The sequence below is a fragment of the Ammospiza caudacuta genome, chromosome 15, assembly GCF_027887145.1.
Source record: "Ammospiza caudacuta isolate bAmmCau1 chromosome 15, bAmmCau1.pri, whole genome shotgun sequence".
Taxonomy (NCBI): domain Eukaryota; kingdom Metazoa; phylum Chordata; class Aves; order Passeriformes; family Passerellidae; genus Ammospiza; species Ammospiza caudacuta.
In genome coordinates this window covers 11,942,066-11,959,550 of record NC_080607.1, presented here as the reverse complement: position 1 = coordinate 11,959,550, position 17,485 = coordinate 11,942,066, and the positions used below count along the sequence as shown (strand labels likewise).

At 50.4% G+C, this 17,485-nt stretch overlaps 1 protein-coding gene across 1 annotated transcript in view; it reads right to left on the bottom strand.

The window, feature by feature from the left end:
• CTNNBL1 (catenin beta like 1) overlaps nt 1–9,384 on the bottom strand; it is a 47,615-nt gene extending 38,231 nt beyond the window's left edge. The window contains exons 1-2 of the mRNA XM_058814645.1: nt 9,261–9,384; nt 1,289–1,477 (exon numbers count right to left, since the gene is read on the bottom strand). Coding sequence (XP_058670628.1) covers nt 1,289–1,477; nt 9,261–9,290 — 219 coding nt within the window. The 5' untranslated portion in view covers nt 9,291–9,384. The remainder of the gene's footprint in view (nt 1–1,288; nt 1,478–9,260) is intronic.
• Between the last annotated feature and the right edge of the window lie 8,101 nt (nt 9,385–17,485).

Here is a 17,485-nt window from a genome sequence, read left to right as displayed (position 1 = left end):
GATTTCCTCCGTTCCTTTGCCCAACCTGTCTCATTGCCATCCCACTCATGTCACCACCCCATTCAGCCAATCAATACTACAGTGCCCAAAGCACATTCTTCTTGCACTGGGATTTCAACCCACACATGCTGACACTGCTTCCTTCTGTTCCCTTTGATTCTTTGCTTCCTCTAACACATATCACTATGATATCTCCATTAGGATCTGCTTTATATCTTGTATTGAATTTGCATTCAGTATTGCAGTGTCCTACAGATTAGCTTCTTCACATCAAATTTACTGGGACAAAGCACATTTTAATGGCACTTATATTAACTGCAGTCCAAAGTAATAAACAAGATATTTGGATTCTAAAGCCTGGACTTTCAGCCTTTAAAATGTCTGGCTGGGAGGACTCCACTTGACAGAGATGAGGGACTGGCACACTGCAGGAATCCACAAGACTCCAGCCAGTCAGGAGGACTCCTCTTTTCTCGATCCATCCTCCCTGGAGCTGAAATGCTACAGAAATCCTGCATTATCTTCCTCTACTATCAGCAACAACTGCCATGGCAATAGCTCAACATCAAAAAAAAGAGAGATTCTTAAAGACGGATGCTGGCAATGCTGTATATACAAAGGACATTGATATTTTACAAAGCTACAGGATTCTGCAGTGGTGAATATCACTTGTTTTTTTTTATCAAACAGGACACAGGCAGCAGGAAGCAAATATCTTCTAGATTTATACCAATCCATGTGTCACATTTATAAAGTGATCTTTTCCCTGGCCCTTGGCAGAAAGGCCAATGCAGCATTGGATTTCTGTCTCCAAGGCTTGAAATCATTTACCCTTGACAGCTGCCACCCCCCTCCTCTGACCCAAGACCTTTCTTGTACAGAAGAATGTTTGTTTATTTGCTGCTGCTGCACAGCTACAAAGAGGGGGAGAAGCTGCATGGTCGGGGGTACTGATGAGAACAATAGTCAGGAAATTGGTCAGAACACAGAAACTGTTTCCTAAAAATATACTTTAGAAGGTGATGTGGGTATTCTCAGAACAAACAGAGATTAGACTTGAAAGCCTTCTCCCTTTTGTCCCCACTTTAAATCCTCAGCTGAGATATTTGAGAAATTTGAAATTAATGAACACCCCGCAGGGCAGGAAAGCAAACCCACAACCTGAAGCTGTATGAGCACAGAAAAATCACGTTAAGCCTCACCACCTACATGGCAAGAAATGGGAACCACAGAGAAGGAGTTTAGTGTTTGGTTATTTCCACTGCCTCTCCTTTCCTAGAGGACTTACTTCCTCATCTTCCTCTTCTCCATCCCTCTCAATTATCTGAAGGAGTTTCTTCTTCTCATCATCAGTTTCTTCCAGGGCAGCAGACTCCTCTTCCCTGTGACGGCCATGCTCTCGGGCACTGGCCTGTTTCCGACGTGCTTTGATTTCCTCTTCCTCTTCATCACGGGGTCTTTTTGTCCCTCTGTTGGGCTGAAGTCACACAAATAAAAGGTGAATGAATACAAGTGTTTTGTGACCCTTGCAAACCAGAATACCAATATTACAAACCATACTGAGGAAATTCTTACAAGTTTAAAAGATTTGCTTACACGACACTTAATAACTCTGAAAACTGGAAAGGAAATTAATTTAGTGAAGTGGAACATCACATGAGTAGATGAATGCCTCTGCCAAGAGCTGTGTCAACATCCTACCTTCTTTGATCTATGAACACAATTCACGGGAAAATATCTTCATAGACAGCAAGGACAAGGAGTGCACAGACAAGGAGTGGCTGAGCAGCCCTGCTCAGTGGGGAACAGCTGCCCATCAAGGAACCCCAGGCTGCTGACTCAGCTCAGACAACCCCACATTTCACAGCCAGCAGACTGATATGCTCAGCAGACAGCAGGGAACGATAATTTTTTACCCACAACATACACAAGCCTATATTGAATTCCTGTGTGCCTCCCATTTCACCCCCATCCTTCTGTCTGAAGTTTGCTGACAAGCAAAAGCAGAATAAACCCAACTCAGAGTAGGGAGGACAAAGAGGACTGCTGCTTGCTGCAGCTCTGCAGTTGCTTGGCACTGGATTAAACAGTGCCCAAAACATCATGGTTTGCTTGAAAAAACAATTCCTATTATTTTATCCCATTATTTCTAGTTGATTGTCAAAATTAAAGGTAATTTGCCAAGGACAAGAAGAAGTACATTAATCCTAATCCCATGTTTTCATTCAGGCAGAAAGGGATAAAAGTATTTGCAACAGAAGAAAAAAATTTCCCCTCAAAAGCTACAAGGACATTAAATTTGGTCTCTCACATTTCTGAAGGACAACCAAGCTGGAACAGTACTCTGTGCTCTATAACTACAGCAAAACAAAGCTTAATTCTTTACTATTTAAAAGGAGTGTATGAATCAAGAATAAGAAAATAACAAAAACACATTTACTTTGCAACACTGCTCAAGTCACCTGGTAGGTGATTTTGTAACCTCATTAGGTCTAACACATGTCCATTTTAATTTATAAAACAGCACCTGGCAGGCAGCCCCTGCTCTTCTGCTCTGTGGGACCCTTTATCTAAAATGGCAAAAGTCACACCAGGCTTCCATGAATACAGGCCCTGCTTTCATGTGAGACTGAGATTCCTTCCCATGTTTGATCCAAAGAAAGGTACAGAGGAAATAAGTGACAGTGTCATTCTCCTGCCAGGTCTGGCACTAGTGTGAGCATCAAGATGGGAATTTCCAGCTCCCTGGCAGGTTGGGAACTTTTGGGCTGCCGAGGACAATAAACCTTGCAGGCTCCTAAGGAAATCCAGCTGTGGTTCCAGTTCTGCCATGCACTGCACCAGGGCCACAGCGCAATGACAAGCTGGTAAATCATCTGCTCCAGAGAAAATGCTGCTTTCAGGAGATGTAAAAAATTAGAAACCCCCAGCCAGCCCCAAAAAGCACATGAGGAGTTAATTATAGTTAAGAAGCAGGGGCCAGACAGCAGCCTGGCTGGGATCACCTTGTTTTCAGGGTTACCACCTTGTCACCACTTTAGGGAAGACACAGAATCAAGTTTCCCAGACAACACATTAGCACAAATCAGAGCTGTATCTGCTCGCTCCCAGGCAAATCTGTTCAAGCTCTGTTATCTGTCTGCTTTCTCTCTATATCTTCTCTGCCATTTCCATTACAGATGGTACATTCCTGACTTAAAACCTTTCTAAAGTGCCTCCATGCACTTTTAAAGCAGTTACTCAGCTCATAATTCAATAGCCATGACGTGGAAGCATACCCAGAGATTCTGTGAAATGAAAAATTTATTTGCTTGGAGGGTTTTGTGGATTGGGTTTTTTTTAAGCAGATTCCTATTACTTATCTTCTAGGTACATTAAAATATAATTTCACATAGATCCATTTGGAAACAAATGTGTCATTGACAACAACTAATAATTCAAACACTCCCTGAGCAACCAGCAAACCCATAAAAAGAATAAGGAAAAGGTGCTCTTCTAAATGACATCATCCAAGGAAAAAACTTCAGTAAATCCATACTCCTTACTCAATGTCCTTGATGTCACAAGGGGCCCTGCCCTTCCATTCACTCCTTGGTAATACCATCCTAAACCATCTTTGACAGATTAATGTCACAAATACAGCTATTAGTGGCATAAATCCCAAAATTTACATCTAAATCTCAACAAGATTTGTCATGGATATTCCTAATTTGGAATTGGAATCTCAATCCTCACTCTTATTTCTAAACATTAAAAAGGACCAAAGCCTGAGGTGTAATGAGAGGCTGAGGGAGCTGGGGGTCTATCAGATATAAAGTAACATAGGAAGGGATTGTATCCCAAAACAAAACCTAAACTAGAACTCCATCACAAAACCATCCCCATTTCCTCAGAGTACACAATCCTCAAGATCAGAATTTACACCCTTGCTTCCATCTCAATTATTTTCCCCTTTTTTGTATTTATGTATTGCTGGGGGAGGCTCTGTACCACGGAGCAGAATCATTATGATAAATCAGGGAAGTGCCTCGTGTGTGATCATTAACGCTGCCAGAGCCTGGCAATAGGCAGTAATTGAATTCGGGCAAACGCTATTAAGCAGGCATTAAGGCTTTGCCTCTCCTTATTGATGTTATGCAAAAACCTCGCTAAGAACATTGCTGTTCCCAACCAGCGCTTATTAAAGCCAAGAAACCGAGGCCTGAGTGGAACACCTGGGTCCTGCTCATTCCACAAGGGATGCACAATCATGAACAACTGATTTAAGGCAGGCATTACTTTCTGCTCATTGATTTTCATCTTGGGTTTGCATTTGTGTTTTGCAAAGGACTCTTACCAACTAGCAAGAATTAAGCTCATAGGTTGCTGCACCGAGCCTGGTGCATTTTGCTCAGCACACACACAGATTGTGTCCAAACACATTTATTTAACCAATTCCACAGCTTCACAGACATCTGCACAAGTTCTGCCTTTCTGGTAGAAAAGAGAAAGTTAATCATTTGATAAACAAAATGTGGGGTTTTTTTACTTAGCAGTGCTAAGGTGAATCTGGCAAGAAGTTAGAATTCATTTGAAAATGCACAAGAAAAGCATTTTTCAATTGTTATGTTAGCTAAGCTTAATTCTGTTCCTGATGAATGCAGGGCATTCACAGTAATTTATTCAGCAGGCATTTTCATTTAAATCTAACACTGATAGCACCACACAAAAACCAATGAATACAAAAGGGTTTAAAAAAAGCTACTGTTTATAAAATATGATAAAGTAAACAGAAGCTGGTAATTGGGAACGGGAGGATTATCTTCCCCTTTCTCTTGTAGTCCTCCTGTACTGGTTGTGCCTGTTGGCTGACAGACACTCCCTGGGGCCCAGCCTTTGGTACAGACTTTCCCCAGACACACCTGACACAGGTCCTGGTCTGGTAAGGCCAAGCCTGACCTCAGTGTGGGCAGCAGGAGCAGCATCAGCCACATGTCACACGAGGAACAGGGAAACAATGTCCTAAATCAAAGCACAATAATCTGCCAGCGCCCCTGGGCTCCCTCCAAGCAGTGATTGCACATTAATATCAGGGTTAAGTACACCACAAAATCAGAACACACATTTCTCAGAATCCTGATTGCTTCAGCCTTTGCCAAACATAAGGAAGGTTTAGAGAGGTCTCAGTAGTTTCATATTACTCAGGAAATACTCAGGAGTTTCATATTACTAAGGTATCTGTTTTGTAAGTAACCTCATTACTGTGAGGCTCAGGAATTTTTTGTTAATGAAATCTGAAATAAATCTTTATAAATGATGCAGCTTCTGTGCCCACATCCCAGGCTGCTCCAAAGAGCCACTCAGAAAGCAGCACAGCAGCTGTCAGTTTGGGATCCTAATCTCCAGAGAAATCTTCAATGACTTCTAATTCTGTTTCCAATGTTTGTGATAAACCAGGCTACGATCAATCTCACTTTCCCATGCTTTTTCTTCCTGAGGCATGACACACAGCACTTCTAAATGGTGCAGGATCTGAGTGCTAAAATCTGGTACCCCAGGAAAATCAGAAATCTCAGAGACCCAAGAGCTCCAAAATCGCACAATCTGAGGCAAACGCAATGACAATGCAATGACAGGTGCAAATGCAATGACAGGTACCCACAGGGATACAGATTATTAATTTCAGAGGGAATGCACCCCTGTGCCCTCCAGACTCCCTTGCAAGGTTCTGAACCATCCAAGGAACGTATCAGGGAGGTGCAGGACAGGGATCTTTCTTGACACCCTCTGGTTTGGTGGTCAAAGACAATACACTGGGAAGTAAACTAGAGATTCATGTGCCACCCTGTGAGAGCACAGCTCTGGCAGCATGGGGCTGTACTCCCAGGAGCAGAGCCAAGGGATGAGGCAGACAGATGAGCCAATGTCAGCTCCTTGTTTTAACTGCTGGCAGCAAAGGAGGTATTGGGGTAATAATGCTGTGAGTAGCCAACAACCAGCTCAGCTGAGCTGCCCCTACCATCAGATGCATCCATTACAATGCAAATTGACAGCAAATCATGCATACCAGCAGCAGAAATGATGATACACAGAGATCCATCCCTGTACACACTGCACTGAACCCTGACAGACCCCGGGGAGATCACCCAGGATGCTGAAGGCAGATCTCACCCCACAGTTTCTGCTTCCTCTGCTGCTTGATCTTACTGACACAAGCAGGGCTCTGCAATGATCACTCACACTGATGAAATCTGCCGTTAATGAGAATTCAAATAACCTCCCTTATTCCCTCCCAGGACAACTGAAAGAAGACTCTGAATAGGCCCGGAGTTGGCTTTGTCCTCTTAATTACCCTCTGTAATCAGAGACCAAACACGGAGGATCTGGGCAAACAGCAGCAATATTTAATCATCACTTTAGACCATCTGCAACTGTTTTGCAGCAACACGTAAAGTTTATGGATTCCTGAGCTTCGGATAAACGGCCAGGTGCTGTTTAATTGTATTTTTTGTTGCAAGAGGTTTCTTTTCCCGTTCTGGCAGACACTTGGTGCTGAATTGGTGGCACGGTGCCTGCAGTCTTCCACGCCAAGTTTGGCTCTGAGGGAGAACATCTTGGCGAAGCAAGGGCACAGATTACACATTTAGAGGAGAAAATTCAAAACAGTCTAAGAGGAAAGCAATTATTTTGGGTTGTGCTGAGGGAGGTTAAGAAGACCAACTCATTTGAAGCAAGAGATTAAAATCAGAGAGCTGAGGCATCACACCATCTCCCTGACAGCCAGTACCATCCCTGCATTGAGGACAGCCAAGGAGACCTTGAGCCAGCCCACAGCCCAGCCCAGAGCAGGGAAGATCCCAAATCCAGGGCTGGAGTGGGCCAGGAGCTGCTGGAGGAGCTGCCAAGCCACCCTCCCCTGGCCATCTTCTTCAAGCCACCCTCCCCAAAGGCAGAGCCTGCCCCACAGGATGGGAGGCAGTGAAATCTGCTGCTTGCAACTATTTTCCTGCACCTCTCAGCAGGAAATGCCCTCACAGAAGGGAATCTCATTTTCTCAGAACCAGAGCTATTTGCCTGCCTGCTGCTCCTCCACTTCTTTCACCTGTACCCACCATTGTATCCAGTTCTGGAGGTCTGAACTCAGCACCATTAACTTGCAATGCTCCCTAAAGCATCACCCCAGCCAGTGACACAAGAACCACCTGCATTCAGCTGAGAGCCCAGGAGAGCACAGAGCCAGGGCAAATCCTTCAGGAACTATTTCAGCAGTTGGCTGAAAGCTGCAGAATGCTTTTCCCCACAGCTAAGAACAATTTTAGCAGCAAGAAATGGAATTAAAATTTAGATACCCTGCAGCTAAGCAGCACTTCTTTACCTTGACAGAATAGAGCCCCCACTGTCACAAGCAATCACCCCCTGCCCGTGCTGAAAGCTCATCCAAGGGAAAACTGCACAAAATCCAAGAGAGCAAAGCAAAGTGGATGGACACTTCCCTCCAGAGTGGAGGGGATCCTGGGGAGTTCACATTCTGAGAGCAAGAGAAAAACCACCTAACAAAACCCCAAGCTGGAACTTGGTTAAAAAATGACAAAGTTTATTCAGGTTTACCTCTCTGTGCCCTAAACTGCATCCCAGACATGTAAGGGATGATATAGCTAAGCCCCAGATGGGATGGACAAGGCCAAAGAATCACAGGAATGTAAGAAATGAGAATTCCAATTTGATGTTGAAAAATCACATTTGAAAAAGATAAATACAGAGGTGGAGTGGATCTCAGAGCAGCAGGGCTGTGCTGTTGGATGCAGCAGGATGTGGAAGGATGCTTGAGACAGAGCAATCCACAGAGGGAAACATCCTGGAGATTATCAAGGAAGAATCCAGCAGAGCTCTCAAAAACAGACTGCCCCAGAAACTTCAATACCATCGGGAAAACGGCTGAGAAACTTCTCAAACCAACAGCAACTTCCCCTTTTCCCCTGAGCATCTCCCAACACCACATTCCCAAAGCACAAACACGGAGTGAACAGCAACATTCCCTTCACCTCCGTGCCCCACGGAAGGAGGCACACCAGGAGGGCACCAGGAATTCCCTGCACACCAGGAGGGCACCAGGAATTCCCTGCACACCAGAAAAGCACCAGGAATTCCCTGAACACCAGAAGGGCACCAGGAATTCCCTGCACACCAGAAGAGCACCAGGAATTCCCTGCACGCCAGAAGAGCACCAGGAATTCCCTGCACACCAGAAAAGCACCAGGAATTCCCTGCACACCAGAAGGGCACCAGGAATTCCCTGCACACCAGAAGAGCATCAGGAATTCCTTACACGCCAGAAGAGCACCAGGAATTCCCTGCACGCCAGAAGAGCACCAGGAATTCCCTGCACGCCAGAAGAGCACCAGGAATTCCCTGCACGCCAGAAGAGCACCAGGAATTCCTTACACGCCAGAAGAGCACCAGGAATTCCCTGCACGCCAGAAGAGCACCAGGAATTCCCTGCACGCCAGAAGAGCACCAGGAATTCCCTGCACACCAGAAGAGCACCAGGAATTCCGTACTCTCAGCTCGGAGCAGACCTGGTCACACCTACAGGCTGAAAATGCCTCGGGGTGTTTTCCTCACCCAGGGAATCCCCACGGCTGCAGCCGGGCTGAGAAGTGAAACAAAGCCCGGCATTATCCCAGCCAAGGTGTCAAAATGTTCATGCAGTTCATGCCCTCATTCCCTGTTTCACAGGAACACCTGAAATCTGCTCCGGGACAATAAACCACTCGATAGCTGCACACAACGAGCCATCAGTGACCGCAGGGCAAGGGAAGAAAACGCTCCGAGTAAAGGAAAACTTTTATAAGGAAAAGTTTTAAAATACGTTTTAAAACGTATTTTGATTAAAATGAAATTAAATGGGTTTTGTCATAAAACAGGGTAAAACAGACACGCTAGAACAGCCACGGAAGGAGCTCAGGCTCCGCTCCAGCTCAGGCGGGCACAATCTGTTCATCTGCGCCCGAACCAACACCGGCAAAGCCGCGGAGCCCTCGATAATCGGCTCCTACCGGGTACTACCGCTCCGAAGAGGGGAGAGACCCCCAAAACTTAGCGGCACTTGAACCAGCCCTCGTGCGAGTGCGGCCGGTGAGGCCCCGCACGGCGGCCGCCCCAGGCCCGCGGCCGCACCGGAGCTGGAGCAGCATCGCTGCCGCCACAGCGGAGCCACGGACAGGGTCACCTCCGGCAGGGGGCCGCGACACCCCCAGCGCGGCCCAACTCCCCGAGCTCACCTGGTAGCTGAGCAGCTCCCCCACGTCCATCGCACCCACCGGGCCCCGCCACCGGGAACCTGTCGCAAAGCACCGGGGCCGCGCGACACCTGCCGTAAGGCAGGCAGCGCAGGCCGGGTGGCGGGGCGCCACGCTGCCGGAAAGCGAGGCGGGGTGGGCCGTGCCGGAAAGGGGGAGGCGGGAGGCGCCACACTGCCGTAAAGCAGCGCGGGCATGTCGCGAACGGGAGCGGGGCACCCGGGCCACCCCCGCCCTTCACGGGTCCCGGGGCTGGGCTCGGGGCATCCCGCCTGTCCCCCGGTGCCACATGGCACAGGGCAGGGAGAGAACGAGACCCCGGTGTACCCCCGGTGACAGGAGGGCCCGCCCCGCCCCGAGCAGCCGGTGCCACGGCGGGCCCGTCCCCGCTGTGCTCCGGGCAAAGCGACACCCGGCAGAGCCCCCCGAGCGCTGCCCCCGGGCCAGCGGGAATCAGCGTTTTACGGGCCACGTTTTCCATAATCTTGCAAATGCGCTGCCAGCGGTTATTGACAACACATTTCTATTTATACCCGGCGTCATTAACCGCTGTCACCTTGAACACACGCCAATAACCGGGCTCTGAGCGCGGCAGCAGCGCCGTGCCGGCCCCTCTGCTTGCTGAGGTCGTGACAAATCGCTCTGTAATTCCACAAGATGCAGAACCCCAGACAGATTGTGGCATTTCTCAATTTAACAAATAAGAATAATTAGGAGAGAGTCAACTCGGCCAAAATCGTACTGAATTTATTTCAACTGTGCTTTAAAAACAGTTTTGAGCTAAAATAATTTTTCATAATGATCGCAGCTATTACGCAGTTATCTCAGCAGGAGTCTGGTTTGAGAAATCTCAGAAAATTAAAAAAATATATAATGTTTTTGAAGGAGTCCCTCGCATCCCCCATTGTTTCGAGAAAATATAGGAGATCGGTCATGGCAAAATTAACTCAACAAATCTGCATGTTAAAGATGAGATAAATAGAAGATAATTATTAGCTCGTCTGGCTTTGGGATGTTGAGCATTCAGATAATTCCCCAGCTGTGAAACTGCCACATTTGGAGACACTGGAGGGATACTGGCACATACTGGGAACAGGATTCAGCTACTGGGAAGCGTCACCCGCACCCAGGGATAAGGACAACAAGTGGGGATAAGAACTGACCACACACAGAATGTGATGAGCTGCTCCTGCCCCGAGGCTTCCCCTCCACCTCATTCCCAGAGAGTGGAACAGCTCTGGGAGGAACTGGGGGAAGGCAAAAACCACCAGTGACAGGAAGAGCCCCAGCCTGAGCACAGCGAGCGAGGCCGGCACCTTTGCCTCGAGCTTCTTGTTAAAGAAAAAGATAGAAAATGTTCACTTCACCTCCCTGACAGGACTCAAAGGCCAGGGGCAACACTCAAAAAAAAAAAAAAAACAAACCCAAAAACAAAAAACAAAAGAAGAAATTTGAAGAACCCAGGCACTGCATTCTGCATTGCTGCCTGGGAAGCCAAATTCTCATCCAGTCCTACAGGGCAGGATGCAATAACAGAATTTTTATCCAATAAGGTGAGCTGGAGCACAGGGACAAAATATTGAATTAAAAAGCGAAACCAGGAGCAAAATCAAAGTATTAAAAAAGCTCTCAAGGAAATAAATGAAGGATGAAGATGAGCAGCTGCATGGGGCTGGCTCCAGCCTCTCCCAGGTGGAACATGCAGCAAAGCTGGGCAAGGGGCTGAAGGCTCTGGATAGGCTGGAGCAAACCCTGAGACTTGGCTTGGTCAGGAGAACAAAGACTCCTGGCTTCCTCTTCCCAGGCACCCACCTTCCACAGGGGATGGGGTACCATCCTCAAGGCTGAGCACGTCCCCACGCCTTTCCTGACACTTTTCCCTGGATGGGCACAGAGGAGCCAGGACAGAGCAGCAGCTGCAGATGGTGCTTATGCAATGGTCTCAGCATGGAAACACTAGATCCTCATCCCAGCAAAGCAGGGCTGCAGGGGATGCTCAGAACCATGGATGGGAGCGGAGGTGGGAGGAGGAGGAGAATCCTGCTTTAATTTTATTCCGAGTTCAGGTTTCAACCCAGATGCCTCGAGATCTAATTCCGAATAAATAATTGTACTGAGTAACCCAGGTCCCCCAGTGATTAACTAAACACACTGAGGCTCGCTGAAATTGAATTAGTGGTGTGCACTCAGCCGTTATTACCCTCCCCACGTCATGAATATTAATGAGGGGTTATTAAGAAATGTAAATGATGCCTCAGGGGGTTGGGAGCACCGGGGGTGCAGGGCCGTGCGGGCTGATATGACAAACCATTAGGAAAACAGCCTGATTGAAGCCACTTTTTAATTATGTCAGATCTCGCTCTTTGGCGGGTGCAGCCGCGTTTCCGGATGCTTTCGTCTTTATTAAAATGAGAAAAAGGGAACAAGTCAGAGCTGGAATGGGAAATAAGCCTTTGCATGGGGGATGATTCAGCCACCCAACAGCCTGGCATGTGGGGGTGACTGGGTCCTGCACCCCACAGGGTCCCCCCCTGGCTCAGCTCTGGCCAGGGCACCCCCATGCTAACACAGGGGGCATTGGCACCCCCACAGCACCTGCACCCCATCCCTGGACCCCCACAGCCCCCAGCTCCCCACCACAGCCCTGCTGCCTGCAGCCCCTTGCTCGGTTCAGCCTGGCTGGGCAGTGGAGCGGCTGCCACAGGCTCATGCATTTTAACAGGCTCTCACAGGGCTCCCCGCGCAGGAATGGGAGCTGACAGGGCCAGCTGAGTTAATCAGAGTGGATAATGGAGGGAAAGAGAGAAATCTCAGCCCAAATTGCTGCAGAAATCATGAGCCGGGACTCAAAACCATCGAATTAAGCTGGGATGATGCTTAAAGGGGAAGGCAGCAGCTCTCCCAGCCTGCTGTCCCACTGAAGCAGGGAAGGAGAATGGCCACAGTACTCCCACAGAGGGTAGGGGCCAGCAAATATTGAGGAGACCCTGTTCCACTGCAGAGATGTGCCCCTGGCACTGGGACAGACATCGTGGTCCATCCAGCTCTGCCCCATCAGGGGGTTACACACTGAACAAAGCAGGCCAGGGGCTGTCCTTTGGAGGGCACCATCAGATCAGATCTTTGTTGTGGTGACGGGCCTGGACCTGCTCCACCATCCCAACACTCACTCCCCTCCGTGTGCTCACCCTCTGAGAGTATCAAACCCGGGTGCCTGGATGGGGCTGAGCCACCAGCAAGGGGACAATGGGCACGAGATGGAATCCCAGCCCATCCCTGCGAGCCGCCGGCACCGCGGCGGTGTCACCGCAGACAGATGGAGCAGTCTGGGACAGGCAGGCACGCAGGATCGTTGGGATTCAGGTCTCTCCGCCCTGATAGCTTCATAACACCAGGCTGCTGCTTAATTGCACCCGTAAGTGTTGGAATTACTGAAGGGTAAAATGCAAATGGTGTAACCTTTCCTGAGCTCACCCGGCACTGCTGTGCCGGCTCTGTGCCGAAGGGAGCTGCCTGAATCCCTTCCTGCCTCTTAATTGCTGAGAAGCTGCTGGGAGATGCCCTCCCCAGGCCCCAGGAGGGAGAGGACAGGCCCCTTATCATGGTTGTCTGCTGGTTCCCCGGAGGTGTCGGGGAAGCCCTGGGAGCTGCCACCTCCCCAGTCTGACTGTGACACCCATTCCAGCCCCACAGCACCGTGCCCAGCTGAGCTGGGGCTGTGAAGGTGTAAGCACAGAGCAAAACACAGCCTGTGCCCTCCCTCTCCAGTGCCACCTTCCCACTCTGAAAGCCTGGCACAGCTCCTGCATGCTTGGTCCTGGGGTCTTGTGCTGCTGGATGCCAGGGCACAGCACTGGCTGAGCCCGCAGCACAGCAGGAGCTGGAGGGCTCCAGTGCCAGCACAGGAACCCAGCTGTGCTCTCATGGTTAATGAGATTTTCATGAACCTGCGAATCATTTGGTGGGAGGGGTGGGGACAGGCCCGGGTAATTAAAGGTTGCTGACCTGTGAAATCAGGCTGTGAGAAGCAGGCACTGAGCTGAGGGTAGATGGGGGAGGGAAGAGGAAGGTTCAAGGGGAGAGGGTGCCTGTGGTCAGGCTGTCCCTGCTCCTCACCTGTGGCGGTCCTGGTACAGTTGGAGGCTGCGTGCTGAAGTAGCACCTTATTTATGGCTCTGCTTCCCTGAGATAAACTCCACAAAGTGTGACAATCAAAATTAAAGATTTCTCCAGAAAGGCAGCCTAGGGGAAATCACTTCTGCGGCCAGTGGAGATTTCCCAATGGTGACTTTTAAATTAAAGGAGAAAAAAATTTCTTTAATTTGGCAGCATGCATGGGATGCAGCTCAGTGGGCACGTTATTATCCAGCTCAGCAAATGCTCCCAGAATTCACTCGTGCTCCAAATTACCAATCTCTCTGTGAGGCTGCACATCCCCACCTGTGCCAGCATCAACCTGCACTGGGGGGTTGCATCCCAGCAGGGACTGGGTGCACCCTGACACCCCAGAGCTAAGTCCTGGCAGCTGCCCCCTCCCCACACAACCCAGTTTTTCTGTCCGAGCTGGAGCAGCTGCTGCATGTCCCCAGTGCAGGAGCTACCCAAGGCCATGGGGAATGGTGGCCCAGGGGGTGCAGGCAGCTGTGGCCCTGCCTTTCCTGGCACAGCTCTTCCCCTCCCTCTCCCCCGCTCCTTCAGGATGAAGCAATGAAATTATTTTTCTACTTGAGTAGTTTTCAATTTAGATTAAGAAAAATCTGCGCTCCGTTAGCGACGCTGCAGTAAATCACGCGCGGGCGGCGCGGCGCGGCCGCAGCCCCATCGCTTATCACCTGCAAACCTTTTTTCACGTTGACAGGCCCTGAGTGTGACATTGAGCAGGGCAGCAGCAGCCTGGCAGGGACACTGCAAAGGGTGGGGGATCCCCACCTGGCACTCTATCTGGGGCAGCACCTATGGCAGGCAGGCTCCCTGGGAAGGATCAGGCTTGCCACCATCCCATTCAATCCCTGCCAGTCCCGGCATGGCTTGACAGCACGCTGGGGGCACACTAAGTGCCTGCTGCCAGCATCACTCAGTACTCCAGCAGCTCACCAAGCCCTTGCTGTTGCCCATCACCCAACACAGCTGTGATGGTGCCATTGCTACCTGCCCTGCAGCCACACCACGAGCAGGTCCCATTCTCATGCTCATCTCAGCACTGCCACCATCACCGTGCCAGCACCATCAAAAGGAGCATTTGACAGAAAACAAACCTTTTTTTTTCCCTCTGGTTCTTGCAGCTCGTTTATCGCTGGCACGGGGCAGGCAGAGCTGTCAGCGCCTGAACCTCACTCATCCGTTTAACCTTGGGGGAAGAAACACATTTGTGCCGCATAACGTGCATCAGATGGTGGCACCAGGAGCGCCTGTAGCTGCTGCGCCTGATGGATGGGCTACAGGGGCCTCGCCTGACCTGTGCTTGTATGTTATCTGCATTGCTGCGGGAGGCTTTTCATCACGCCGACAGCTCCGGCAGCACCAGCCTGCCAGGAGCAGCTCACCTCACCAGGAATGGCTGAGGGCACTGCAGCCACAGACACCCGGCCCCATGGCTGTGCTGGCATCGTGGCACTGTGGCAGCGAGCCACCATGCCAGGGCACACGTGTCAGGCTGTGCCCATGCCAGATGCCTGGCGGCGGCGGGGCTGGAGGGACAGGGAGAGTTGGTGCCTGCCATGCTGAGGGGACAAAGGACTCCCTCACTGCTGGCACTGCCAACCAGGCCAGCTGAAAGGAGAGGCCAAGCCGCTGCACTTGTTCTTTGGGTGACATTTTGCCAACAAGGGGTCCTGTGACAGTGACAGAGAGGGCATGGTGCTGGGCAGCCTGCAGCCCCGGTGACGGATGAGCGCTGCCAAGTGCCGACACAAAAGCCATTTGGTGTAGGGAAATGATAGATGCTAACACTAATTTTAAGCACAGGCAGCCGAATTCCTCCAGACAGTCTCGGCACTCAGGATTTAGGGCACAGCTGCTGGGTTCAGATAAGGTGTGAAATCAGCCCAGCGTGCAGGGTGTTACTTGGTAATGAATGGCCAGTGATGGATGGAGGTGGCTCAGTGCTATAACCTCTACATTTGGAGCCTTTCAAATCTCTTGCCATCAGTCCTGGTTGCTGCCAGGCACCAAGAGGAGGAGCCAGGAACTGGCAATGGGCACACACCATGCCAGGTGAGCACCACAGTTTGGATTCCCCCTGAACCACTGGCAGGAAAACCAGAGGGGTCTGGAAACAGATCCTGCCCAAGCTGGATCTGGTTGCTCCAGTACCCCCAGCAGCATGGGCACACACACCACCACCACTTCCTCTCACCATGGAGCATCACTGGCTGCTTCCATGTGCTGGCAGCAGCCTGGTAAGGAAGGGGATGGTGAATGATCCTGGCCTCCATCCCTGCTCACCCAGCACTGCTGTGGTGAGCAGCCTCAGACCCACGTGGACAACGCAGGGACAGCGCCAGCCCAAAATATTTATGGTGAAAGTGATGCTGGAAATGGCAAGTGCTGTGCTTGTCTGTAGCGTTTAATCTTTCCTCTGACCTTATAAAAAAATCTATTTGTGTTGAGATTTTAAATTCACTTCCTAAATCATCCACTACAGGCTTCACACAGTATTAATTCCTCCTCAAGCAAATGAGTTTGGTATTTGTTCTTTTCCGGTCCTGCCAAAGCCAGAGTACTGGAAGGATGAATGCCATGCTCCCCTCAGACATAATGCCTGTGTCCCAGCCAGTGCTCTGTGCCCCTTGCACCCCTGTGAGCAGTGTCACCCTGTGTGCACGCTCACCCCCACACAGCACCTTTGAGGGGATCCCATCTCCTCCAGCTCACAGGAGAGCTCTGAGCAGGATGGTCACCTCTGTACCTCTGTCACCTCCCAGGAGAAGGAAGAATCAGAGGTGGGAGTGAAGGCCAAGGTCTGTACAGAGCAGCAGCCCTGCTTTGTGCCAGAGGACACGTGGCACTGCTGCAGCTGGGACAGATCTTCCAGAGGAGCACACCAACACACAGCCTTCAGTCCAGAGCCACTGTCTGCCAGGATGAGACACGGGCAGTCCTGGTATTGAGCAAATCACTGGGAATGCAAACCAGGTGCACCTGGGGAAATACATCAAAGAATTACTGCTGCTGAGGGTTACAGGGTGTTCCCTGCTCACACACTGCACCTGGGCCCCTCTTCTCCCAGGATCTAAGGGGAGGGGTTAATGATAAACCATGGGGTTTACCAGTCCCTGTGCAATGGGCATGAGCAGGGTGAGCGGACAATCTGCTCCTGATTTATTGTCCTGGAAACATTTTATATAGGCAATGTACTTAAAGGAACTAATTAGAATTGTATTAATATTTATGGACCATATGGAGAAACTGATAACTGCTATTGGAGGGTATTAGCTGTTATCTTACACTGGGCAGGACTGTGATGTTTGGAGGCAACTTTAATTGTGGTAAGAGCAGCCAAGGTCTCACCAGCAGCCAGTGACAGCAGCCCACCTGTCACTGCAGGGCCAAACTATGCTGGAATTAATAACTCTGCTCACATGGTTCCCCTGAGCAACAGAGCATCCCTCCAGGCATCCCTCCACAGGGATGGCAGCCCCTGCTCTCCAATCCCTGGAGCAGAAGCCTGGTCTCCATGCTGGACACGATGCTCCCAGCCCTGTCCCTGCCAGTGCTCCCATCCATCCAGCCTGGAGCAGGGGGCCAGGAGGGGCCCCAGGGACAGGCAGCCCCAGCAGTCCCTGGCTCATCCATAACCAGCTCCCTGCCCGCGCCCGACCTCTCGCTATAGCAAAGTTCACATCAATTTTCCTTCCCCTCATTTGTCTGTAAACCATGAAGAAAAATCACCGCCGTCCGCCCGCATCAGGCACTGCTGTGATGTATGGCTGTAATAAAATCCCCATTTTGGGAGGCCGCCTTGCCGCGCCGCCAGCCGGGCGCCACGCGTGGCCGTGCCACCAGCCGGGCACCACGCGTGGCACAGAGCCGTGAGCAGCCAGCACCAGCCTAGCCTAGAGCCTTGCATCTTGTCTTGGCTTCACTGCATTATGGATGGGGGATATTAGAGCTGCTGTTGAGCAGCAGTCCCTGCGAGTGTTCAGGAAGCCAGCGCTGTTTAACCCCCAGATGGTGAGGGACAGCTCAAGGCAGGGCTGAGCAAGGCT